A 12,009-nucleotide genomic window follows, 5' to 3' on the forward strand; every position below is an offset into this window, starting at 1 on the left:
ACAGCTTCACTGCTGAGCAAAGCACCCAAGGCAGGAGAACAGTGAGGCGCTGAGGGAAAAGTGCAAATTCCGGAGTGGAAGGGATATGAGTTTCTGAACCTAGAAGACTGGCACTGCATCGTAGGACGGTGGATGCCCCCTGTGAGATGACATCTCAACATCTTCCTAAGTTCCCTTGCTGAGCTGTGTTGTGGGGGTGTCTTCTCTCTTTCAGTGTGTCACCAGTACTAATGAAGCCTTCATTGCTGCTTCTGTCTCACCTCTGCCTGTTCAGCCTTATGCCTCCCTCGTGGGCATCAGATTCAGCACAAGGTAAGAAGCGATTCCTTTCACCTGTTCCAGCTGGGTGAACAGGGATGGGAGTCAGCCGGGGCAGTGTGTGTGACACGGTGTGTTGCTGTGCAATGTTTGTGTTGTAGCACACAGCCAGAGGAGGTTGCAATATTACAGGTCTTTGATGACCACATCAGCCTCCAAGGATATAGAGAAATGAGCGGCGCTGCCTTTCTTGCTTGGAGTTGTCCAGCAGAGGAGTCAGTCAGTAGTTTGGGATGGGGCAGCATTGTCCGGGGTGATGATTAACGTCAAGCTTTGTTGTTAACTGAGGCACATTGCTGTCCATCTCTTCTCTGCTGGCAGGTGACTCCAGCCTCACTTGTTGGTACGACTCACGGGTGGCTCTCTTCTGTGACTGGGACCCAGGCAGGGACCTGGCTGAAGCACCATGCCAGCTGGAGATTTTGTCAGAGAAAGGCTTTTGTGACAGGTGGGTGACTGGAGAGACTGAGGAAAAACAATGCCACTTTACAAAAAGGTAGGCTTCCCCTTCCCAGGCCAGGTGTAGTGTAGTCACAGAACTGAGGTGTTTTGTCTTGAACTCTGTCTCCATGTGGGCTGAGATGCTGGCAGCCACTGCTCAGTGTCTGCCATCTGACAGTCCCAAACTGCCTAGCACAACCCATCTTCCAGCTCTATGGCTCTATCTGAACTTCACTTTTCAAAAAATCCCTCTTCCTTGGCAGACACCCTTGGGACTGAAAAGCATTTTCAATGGAAAATGAGGATGCACAGAGATGGGGCTGGAGAAGGGTGAAATTGAAGTTATACAGAGGCCATTTGGCGATTGCCAGCATGAGCGGAGATGTTGCACCCTGAGTAACAATGTATGAAGAAAAATACTGTCCCCCTTCTCTTCCCTGTCTCTTTCATCTCTTCCAGTTCATGAGGGTTTCCTCTCCCATATGCCTCCCAGCAGAGGGGAGGTGTTTGGCCAGTACTGCAGTGGGGGCTGGCTGAGTCTTTGTCACCTCCAAACAGGACATCTGCAGCCAAGAGGCTTACCAGCCAACCCCAGGACTGCCATGGGTGCCTGTCATAAGGAGAGGCTCAGTGTGATTCTGTCACTGGGTGGGTTACTTGCCATAGAGACACCTCCAGTTGGGTTAGATTGACAAATATATCTTAGGGCTGGTGCATGGACTTAGAAACCTAAAACATTTATGTAGCTCCTTGTGCGTGAATCAGAGACTGTGGCTGAAATTGGGGCTGGATGTGGAACTGCACCATTCTTTGACCAGGGCTCTAGGAAGAAAACCCTCCCCACTGTCAGCGAGCCCCAGGCCTGATCTGACCTTAGAGCTGGAACGGGCCCCTCAGTCAGACCCTGCCCCAGCTGCAACCCCACAGATGTTCTCCACCCTGCCACACCCAATGCCATAGCTCAGCTGGGGCTCTCCAGCCACACTTGTCAGAGCAGAAGAGAGGTTACAGTGTAGTGCTGCCACTTGTGATGTACTGTCCTGGCTGACTGAGATGTCACCTGGCTCAGGAGGTACATCTCACTGCGTATCTGAGATCCTACAGAACTCTCAGTGTCTGGAAGGAGACCTGTAATTCCTAGTGGGGCTGAAACAGGCACCTGTCTTCCAGGGTCATGTTGCTGTAGGTGAGTTTCAGCTCTGTATGCCCTGATATCAACAGGAAGCAGAGAAGATAGAAAGAGGGTTTTGTGAAATCTTTGAAACTGGAAATCTGCTGTTATCTTTGCCTTGAAGTAACTAGGGTGCATTGACTTCCATGTGCCAGCACAAAAAATTTGTTTGAGTGATACAATGGGGAGAGAAAGTAGGAATAAATCTATGCTGTAACCTGTTCAGTGAATACGGTAGGATGTAAAACTCTTTGAAAGCCCTTTAGTGTTACATAATATTTGACTAACTACAAAACTATAACTTCCCAGCTCACTGGAATTATATCCCTCACCTGAAAAACAGAAGAAGCACTGCAAATTACCAAAGGCAGAGCATATGACAGGACTGAGGAGATGCATCAAAATCTTCAACCAAGATGTTAATGTGAGTAATTCATCTGGGATGTCCTGGCTAATGACAAAGTGGAAACGATTTATATATGCATTTTGGGTGTATAAACAGTGTAATATCCAGGGGTAGTATAAAGAGCCCAAACCTAATCCCTGACTCCGGATCTGGGACTGGGCTTGGCGCTGTGTGTTGTTTGTATGCATGCCTGCTGTGGGTTCCCCTGCAGGAGGGATTGGCTTCGTTGTGAGGTGGGCCAGGCTGTCCTGGCACATGCAGAAGAGCTGCAGGACAGACAGATCATATGCAGTGTCCCATGTCTCAATCACCTGTGTTTGACCCTAACCCCTTCCTCTGAGGAGGGAGGGGCATCACCACCAGCTCTGAGGTCTTCTCTTGATCTCATTTTCCTAGAAAATATCAATACCATTTTCCATATCATTAGCCGTTGCTGTGTGTTATTTGGTTTCATATTGTATTTCATTTATATATTGGGCTTTATAATGGTTTGTTCTGTGCCCCCCTGTTCTACTGGAAAATGTAATATCCCGAAGTTTGTCCCTGTCCTTTCCCCAGCCCATCTCCCACATTCCTCCCAGTCCCCTTCCTTGAATGTAATCCAAACTGTTCCACTCTCACCTTATCCCTGATTGGGTATTGTCTTGTCCCCTCCCAGAGCCCCTTCCCTGGATATAAGCCGAAGCCACATGTGGTCAGGCCTCTTGGTTCAGGCAGTGGGACAAGGCTCATGATCCAGGCTAGGTCTGGGGCAGGAACACAGAAGAAAGACTGAATAAAGCCCTGGTTTCATTCTCTGGATCAAGTGCAAGACCTCCTTCCTCAGCCATCGACGGGGTCTCGCTCTCTCGTGCTAAGGGAAGGGTTCTCAGCCACCTCCTGGCTTTTGGGACCCTCAGGAAACTCCTGACTGCGGTTTGTCTCTCAAGCTAGCCAGAACGAAAAACGTAGCCGGGGCTCCGTGAGAGAGACAAGCCACAATTAGCTACTGTGAAGTGTAGTTAGATGTGTCTAATGCAAGATGCAACAGCAACACATCATTGGAGCTAATGGTGATGCAAATCTTCTATTATTCTTTATTTAAATCAGTCTTATTTTAGATCCGTTATGTACTTCCTTCAGTCACATCCAGAGTCACTGCAGTCCCCGTGTTTTCAGAAAACACCCACCCAAATTTAAGCTAGTATTTTTATTGGTAAAGTCACAGCCAGTTCTAATGACAGACAAGCTTTCATACATTTGCATATCTTGTGCAAAGACAAATTGCAGGGTTGGTATACAGCTCCAAAATCTTTTCTTTCTAATCAAGCTAATTTCTCTGTTGCTTATTCAGTAGTGTATGATGTATATGACCCTATAGCATAACTGCATTTCAAGTGTCACTTTTAATACTAATGTGGTTTCAGTCTTACCAGGGAACATAAAATGTTCTGGTAAAAATAAAATTTCTCAATAAATGTTACTCATAGAAAGTAACTTTTTTTTTTTCCTGTTTAGTCAGCACATACAGGAATCCCAAGAAACTAGTGTATCGTAATATTTTATGCCTTTCTTGCCAATAAACAACAACAAAAAATCCAACCACATGAAATATAAATTTTTGGTTCCTCACTCACCACTGAGATTTACGTCCTTCTGCCACAAATACCTTCCATATTTATTCCCAAGCATGCCTAATCATCTTACGCATAAGAAATGCTTAGAAATTTGAACGCTTATTCAAGAGGTTTCATTGTCACTAATGGTTAATTTGCCTTGCAGAGACAGTGCTTCACCGTTTCAGACTGTCTTAACATATCTGTCCATTGCCACACTGAAGAGACTAAAACCAAAATACCTGCACAAATAAAAAACTTCAATCCGTTTGCAAATAGTGAGTACTCATCTGCCTTCTGGTCTCTGAAGCTTCCCCAGGAGAGGATAGATAATTTTCCTTCCTCCTCCACTCCTATGCAACACCCACAGCTGGTTTTAGGCCTTTGTCTTTTACTTGTCCCCTGCTACAATGAGCACAATGTTGACTCCTGCCACTTGCTCTTCTGTCATGCAGTGTCATATCAGCCACATTCTGTCCTGCCCCATACAGGTAATGATATCTCAGCTGCCCTCATGAAAAATGTGCGCTGCAAGAAGGATAGAAAATGTCGCTCTTCTTCCCCTGCCCTCCTCTAGTTACGTGCTTCCACCCTTCTTTAAGACAGCTTTGGCATGTTTCAGTCTTTGCTGAAAGGATTCAGCTCACTAATCCAGAAGAAAAACATCTGCTTGGGACATGGTTTTGCTGGCTATGTGAGTTTGCCTGTCTCAAGGAGATGTCCTGCTGCTGAGGGGCTTGATGTGCAGTCGTGTTATGGGCAGAGTATGGGGATATCAGCCCTGCTTCTTCTCTCTTTCCAGTAAAGCTGAGGCCTCCAGGAAACCTTCAGCTGGTTAACATAACTGAAAACACCTCCAACCTAACATGGAGCCTCAATATCTCCTCTCACTACTTGCATGGGTTGCGGGAGTACCAAGTGCGGTATCGACGTGTGAGTCAGTCCTGGGAGGTGAGTACAGAGGGGGACACTGGGACGTGTTCCCATGAGTCCCAGATGAATTCTGGTTTTGTTTATGTCCCCCAAGACTTGGTCCACTTGGTCCTGGGCCTCCTTTCAGGATGTAACCAGTTTTGGTGAAGCTGGACGAAGGATGACAGCCCCTGCTCTTTTATCTGTGTCACCTGCTGCCAGTGTTTGGTGATGACAAGGAGGCAGATGTGGATCCTATTTTACTTAGTGCTGTCAGAAAAAAAAAAAAAAAAAAAAAAAAAAAAAAAAAAAAAAAAAAAAAAAAAAATCAGACAGTTCCAGGACAGACCTCAAAGGGATGAGAAAAGCAAAGCAAGGAGGAATTTTCCTTCAGGGTGAACAAGCTGTGCACTTAGTGTAAAGACTTGAGACAGGTCTTTTCTGAGGGCCTTGCTTGGAGAAGATTGGTATGTGATGTTGTAAACCAGTGTGTTGATGATGTTCTATATTTTCCCTACTCCCAGGAGGCTGTGAACTTGCCCATTGAACAGGACCAGATGTGGGTGAATTTTGAGAGACTCTCACCCAACTTGAAATACGAGGCAGCTGTCCGTGCAAGGCCGAGTGCCAGAAGCACCTACAAAGGCATGTGGAGTGACTGGAGCAAGCCGGTCCTGTGGAGGACACATGCTGACCATAAGGGTAGGTCACGTAGTCTGACCTGGAGGGGAAAACCGGCGCTCGGAGCAAACAAGGTAGAATGGCCAAGACAGGGTGAGAAGCTGAAGGAAGAAGTGTAGGGAGAACTCTGTTGAACAAAGAATAATAGAAAGGTTGGAAACTGTCCCTCCCAATCAGTTAGGTGAGATTATCTCAGCAACACAGGTAAGGGTAAAGACTCCCTTACCCCAGCAAAGCCCCTCAGACTTCCAGAAGCCAGGCAAAATCCACAAGGTATAAATCAGGGACTGCTTCTCCAGAGCAGTAAGGCCAGATGTCCAATCAGCAGAAGCAGTGGCCAGGACTGGCATTTTCCCAGGTACTAATGTTACCTGGGAACATTCTCCCAGCTTCCTGAAATGGCCCAGTTCAGTGGAGGTATTGATCAGTGAAATGCAGTGAAACAGCTCTCAGCTCCTGAGCTGAAGAACACCCGAGCCTGGGAATCCAGGTCTCATGGAAGCTGGGACAGACTTACCGACTTACATGCATGATAGGACCCTTTCAAAAAAAGTCTGCTGAGATTTGCATCAGGCAGTATATGAACTTCCAGCCTTGGAAGATAGTGCCCTTCGGTGAGTTGGTGGCTATGACCTCTGTCATTTTTTTTTCCAAAAGGTAAGCAGGTAGAGGTTATTCCTTCTCAGGTTGCCCCCATCCTGCCTCTGCTCAACCCCTCCTTGTTGTTCCTGGTGTTGGTATAAACAGAGGAGCTATGTTTAGAAAGGGCGCTGTGTTGCTGTGGCGATCAGATTTTGACAGTGTGTGATGTCAGTGAATAGGATACAGCCGCAACCAAGTTGTCATAGCAACCAAGACCCAAAGATAACCAGGGTACCAGAGGCAGAGGAGACAAAGTGATCTGAGTAGCATCTCAAGGACAGGGAAAGAAGTAATGTGCTAAAAATGTCTCCTCCATCTTTTATTTTTCTCTGTTCTCTCCTAATTGCTCCAGAGATTCTCTGCGTGACCAAGGGACACGAGGGATGGGAGGAGATGAGGGGTAGGCAGAGGAAACAGGCACCAGAATAGCAAGACCAAGCAAAGGTGCACTGGGGAGATATGTGTGAAAGACACAGATTAAGGAATGCTTGAGATGATGCCAAACAAGCCTGAGGAGTGCTGGCAGCTCTGGCAATGTGGGAACGCAATCTTGGTCTTAACCCTACAATACAAGTACTGAAATATGGTGTAAAGCTGTAACCTTCCTAGCTTCCTAATGCTTCCCTACAACTTTCCAAGGAAAGAAGCCAGTCCCTTCATCCCTAAACTTCTCTATCCATTTGGATATCCTTATCCTCTTGCCTTTTTGGAGACCAGTGAACCCTATGACTCCCTCTCCCCCACTGACCATTAACACTCTTTCAAGCCTCCAACACCTTTAGCTTTAAGCCAAAACTTTAGCTGGTTTTAGGAATGCCTGCTTTCCTTGGCAATGAAACATGCAGGTTGGTGGACACATCAGCTAGAAGACTGTGCCACCTTGTCTGTCGCAACCCCTAGCTGTGGTGTTACGACCAGGGAGTTCAAGCTACTCGGCACAAATTATCTGTTAAGCAATGCTTAGACTCTGAAACCCATATCAGCTCAAAGGCATCCTACACAACACACCAGAACTCACATATTATCTGACCTGTATATTATAATTCTAGATAATATTATTATGTTATATAAAATTGTAGCAAAGGCCCACTTTGATCACCTTGAACAGCCATGAAAGGGCTGCAGCTTCTACCTACAGAATCTTGGTTGGATTTTAACAGCCATTTCCTCATTCCTTCTCATCTTTCAGGAATATCCCAGCCAGTCCTCCCAGTTCTGATAGTGAGCACTTTCGTCTTCGTGATCATTGGGACCGCCTTCCTCATTAACTTACGGACCCTGAAATGGTAATTGGGAATTGAGTTTACATCTCTGTTCCTCTCCTGTATCTTGTGTGTATTCTCAAAACTCAGATTATTTTTCACCTGGTGTTACTCAGGATAGAGATAGCTTTAAGCCAACCAGTTTATGGTTTATAGCCCAACCTCCTGAGAGTGATATTTGCCTGAGGAGAAATAACACTACCCAAGATGATGTGGTTTCACCAGCACTTTCATATTGTGCCATGATCCTGTGACCTCGTGCCATGCCCTGGTGCCATGGCCTGGCTAAATTTAAAACAGCTGCCTCAGCACATCTGTTGCCCAGGGGTTAGAGTGGTGTTTCCTGGCAGGGATGCATCAAAATTGCCTCTTCAAAAGCAGGTCACAGGCTTGAGAATGCTCCCTGCAGCAAGGACCAAGCAAGCCTGTTTACCACTACCTTCTCATTTAAACATTCCAGGAAGAGCTCAGGCAGGAGGAGGTGACATTGGGCCTGAGGGCAAAACTCCTGAGTGAGGAGTACAGTTCTTGTTCTCCCTGATCTGTGCAGTCCCCAAACACTGATAAAACCTATATGATGCTTTAAGACCTCTTCACCAGTGTTTCTACCCAGACACCGCTTTTACTAAGCACTTAAAGTGTCTCACAAGTTTACTTGACACAATAAGAGGAACAGTGACCTCTTAGCTTGGCAAGGTTAGAAACAGTCACAGGTTTTGTCATCTCAGGTCAGGGGTGTTGATATTCATGGCAGGGAGCAGGGACAAACATTCTCAGGGATGAAGTTGCAGAGGCTGGATGGTTTCTCTGTGAGAAAAGAGAGAGAACCATGCTGAAGGAAGATGGATACTGAGAAAGTCACCGGTCACTATTTTACCCTGAGTCATAACACAAAGCTGAGGAAGTGCTAGATGTACAGTACAGAGGGAGTTAAAAAGGCCTCCTTTCTCCACAAAGTATAATTAACTTAGGGGAATTGAGTGCAGAATAATGCTGAGGTAAGATGCAAGGACGGATTAGACATGCATGAATAAAAATAGCATCTGCAATGATGTAAAGTAGTTTATATGCAAGAGCTAGCAAGTTCTGAGAGAGCTTCAGAGAATACACTGATTGCCTCCAGAGGTCAGGAGGGTTTTTCCTTAGAACATCCTACAGCAAAGCTTCAGCAAAGGGATGACAAGATGATCCAACCACTCTGAGAAACTGAGGAGCAGTTTAGATCACTTCATGCTGCCAAGATGACAACACACTGGTTCCAGGGAAGGAGAGGCTTCTGGACAATGCAAGGCATGTTGACTCAGATGGCTTGCACGGCCAGTGTGCCTCAGCTATGCCATGCAGCATCCTGCTAGGAGGGCAGAGAGCTGTGGCAGAGCTTTCCCAGTGATGGCCCTGCTCAGGCCACATGGTCCTGAGTCATTGTGGTGGCAACAAAACAAAGAAGGGGCAGCTCACAGGAGAAGGGGCTTGGAAACCAGGGAGGCCTGCTTAGCTTGTCATCAGGGCAGGGGCTGAAGGGGGCAGGTGGAGAGGTTAAAGTGACCAGGCAAAGCAGGGAAGAAACCAATAAAACCAGGGGTTGTCCTTCCCCAGGGAAAAGGCTGAGGGAAATGTATTTTCCAGTGCCAGATTTATCTGTCTCATCTCTGTCCCTCTCGCGGCTCAGCTAGTGCCTCTCAGACCACTCAAGAGCAAGGACAAGCCCTCAGGCTCAACCTTATTTTACCATTCCCCCATGCCAGGGCAGTACCTGTGAATTGCAGTGCACTCCTTCACCCCCCACAGTGACAGTGATCAGGATCAGGCCCTGCTTCATTTGTCCTTCTCATTCTCTTTCCTCAAGGTTTAAGAAGATCCTGAAGATTCACATCCCGGACCCTGAAAAGTTTTTTCCCCCACTTGTTTCAGTTCATGGAGGTGACATTCAGGTATTGGGCTGGGGATGGAACCATGGGGGAGGAGAAATGAGAGAAAGGAGCATCCAGCTGCACATGGCCAGGACAGATAGACCTACACATGCACACGTGATATATGCGCCTGTAGCACCAGCTGCTGGGGTCTCTGCTTAAGTTCTGTTTTCTGACCTTCTAAAACCTGACGCTCAGCTGAGGCATCTCTAATTACAGAATGGAGAAATGGCAAACCACACAAAACACAGCACCGTGCTCCCAAAATTGGCAGCGTGAGAGACAACAAGGGACCTGCAGGAAGGAGCTTGGGCTCTCAAGATCCCCTTCCCTCCCAGTTCAGTGCCTCCTTACCTGCCCTAGGCTGCCCAGCTCTTCCCCAGATTTCCTGCTGTGAGCTTCTCCTCCTTCTGATGTGAATTGCCATCACACTGGATAGCACTTAGCTATTCCTTGCATTCTTGTCTGTTTCCCTCCTTTTCCCACTCCACTATTCCCCTTCCCCTAGGCTCTCTGTGAGTATGGGCAGCTGTGAGGAGACAATTATCATTCTGTGCAGCACTAAAGAGAGCGTCAGATGCAAGACGTGGGAGGTGATCCCAAGGGGCATCGTGCTTTAAGAAGGATGGGAGTAAACTGCAGAGGATTCAGAAACAGCAAAGCTTTGGAAAAGCCAAGGTGTAAAAAGGCTAAGAAAGCTTAAACTCTGGGGAAAGAGTGCGGAGTAGGGGAATAGGGTTGTGCAGCAGGCACTCAAGACATTTTATCAGTGCAGAAAGAACTTGAAAAATTTGCTTTACAGGCCATAAAGGTGGTGGATTTCGGTGTCATCAAAATCAGGGTTTTTTTAAGGATAATGATGCACTGCAGGATGTTGCTTATGATGAATGTGAAAACTAGGCACAAGGGGCCTGGAAGAGCACTGTAGACAAGAAATCTGCATACGACCATGTGGATGTATCAGAAGCTTGTTCAGCACCAAGGAACAGATTGCACGAGATGCACCTCAATATTGTTTTTCATGCTCCACTTCATCTTATGGTCTTGTAAGGGTTTTTCCTAACTTTTTTATTCCCTTTGTTTCACTTTAATTCTCCATCTCAAATTCCCTGCTCCAGAAATCTTAAAACATTGGCTGACAAGATCCACTCTTAATTTTAAATGACAGAATGACAAACTCTCTATGAAAATCCTACAGATGAGACACGAATGGGAATTTCCCTCCCCACCACCTCTGGTAACCCTTGCTTGGACAGAGAAGAGGTCACTTGATTGCTGTGGCCTGTCAATAGAAGGAACCTTTGGTTCTTCTCTGAGTGCTATACTTCGGTAGTCACAATCTCTCTCTCTCTCTCATGCATTTCTTCCCCACCAGAAATGGCTCTCCTCCCCATTCTCCACATCTTCCTACTGCGTGAACAGCACAGTCCCAGAGATCTCCATGCTCGAGGTGATGCAGAAGAATGACCAGGAATCCCAGTTTCTACTTTCCAAGGGAGCCCTGACTCCTGATCCTCCCACAGAAACCAGTGTGCACTCTGGATCCAGCTGCTTCACCAACCAAGGCTATTTCTTCTTCCACCTTTCCAACTCCTTTGAGATCGAGCCCTGCCAGGTCTATTTCACCTACGAGCCTTTCACCCAGGAGGGCAGTGGCAGCAAGGATGGGGAGTGTTACCAGGCTCTCCCATCCCCTGACATCTGCACACTGGCAGAAGACATGAATATGCTACCCAGAGACTTCTTTCACTGTATCGAGGCAACGCAGGGCTTCCAAAAGAGCTCCTTCATGGAAGAGACAGCAGGTGAAGCCCAGCAGGCTGTGGCTGTTCCTGGGGCTCTCCAGTCAAGTGAAGGCAGCTCACCAACACCGGTTCTGGAACAGGATGAGAAGGTGATGGACAAAGAAATTTCACAACCTGCTGAGGCTGTGTGCCTGACTGACTTTCCTGACCCACTGGATCTGCAGGACAGAGACACTGTCAGTGTAACAGAGGGGAGTGGGAAGGGGGGCCCTCCGACTGACCCCTGCACACCAGCAGCAAATGCTACCTCTTCCTTCTCCCAGCCTCCACCTCTCAGGCAAAGACAGGATGAGGATCTGTGCAAAACAACCTCCTCCAGCCAAGTCTCAAACACTGGTGCCTACATTTCTCTGAGGGACCTCCAAAGCCAGTACAGCCATTGCTCTGTCTAGGATCTGCCTGGAGGAGACCCACAGGTGGGAAAGGCCTCCTCCACAGGGAGGGCTAGATGGACAGTTTCTCTCCTCAGGACATGAATGTAACTTCAATATAAATCCCAGCAGGACTGCTCACAAATGAGGCTGGAGAACACAGACCGGCAAGGACTTGCCTTCATAACCAAATCTGGTTTTCTGTTAATACTGACTCTGATGGCATAGAAATTCCTCACACATCCCAAGTGACATTCCAAACATCACCAACTGGTTTTTCCCTTCCCAGCTCCCAATAGGAAACTGTGCCAGCACTTCCATGCTCTGCATTTTGGTGCAAAATGGCACTCAGCTTTGAGGCTGAGCAGGCGTATGATCCATTTGCCTCATACTGACCTAAAAACCTCTAACGGGATGAAGAAATGCCTGAAGATGTGGATATGAGATTTTGTACGGGGGACAGTAGCACTGCCAGTTGTGCTTGGGGTTGATGAT

General features: G+C 47.2%; 1 protein-coding gene across 1 annotated transcript; it reads left to right on the forward strand.

The window, feature by feature from the left end:
- Window positions 1-206: 206 nt before the first annotated feature.
- Window positions 207-11,535, forward strand: IL2RB (interleukin 2 receptor subunit beta). Its single transcript, XM_040062858.2, has 9 exons — window positions 207-312; window positions 640-766; window positions 2,240-2,354; window positions 4,098-4,209; window positions 4,734-4,882; window positions 5,368-5,545; window positions 7,356-7,452; window positions 9,275-9,359; window positions 10,714-11,535. The coding sequence occupies exons 1-9, from the start codon at window positions 231-233 to the stop codon at window positions 11,533-11,535; spliced, it is 1,767 nt and encodes a 588-aa protein (XP_039918792.1). The 5' UTR covers window positions 207-230.
- Window positions 11,536-12,009: the final 474 nt, after the last annotated feature.

This window comes from Hirundo rustica, chromosome 4, assembly GCF_015227805.2.
Source record: "Hirundo rustica isolate bHirRus1 chromosome 4, bHirRus1.pri.v3, whole genome shotgun sequence".
NCBI lineage: Eukaryota > Metazoa > Chordata > Aves > Passeriformes > Hirundinidae > Hirundo > Hirundo rustica.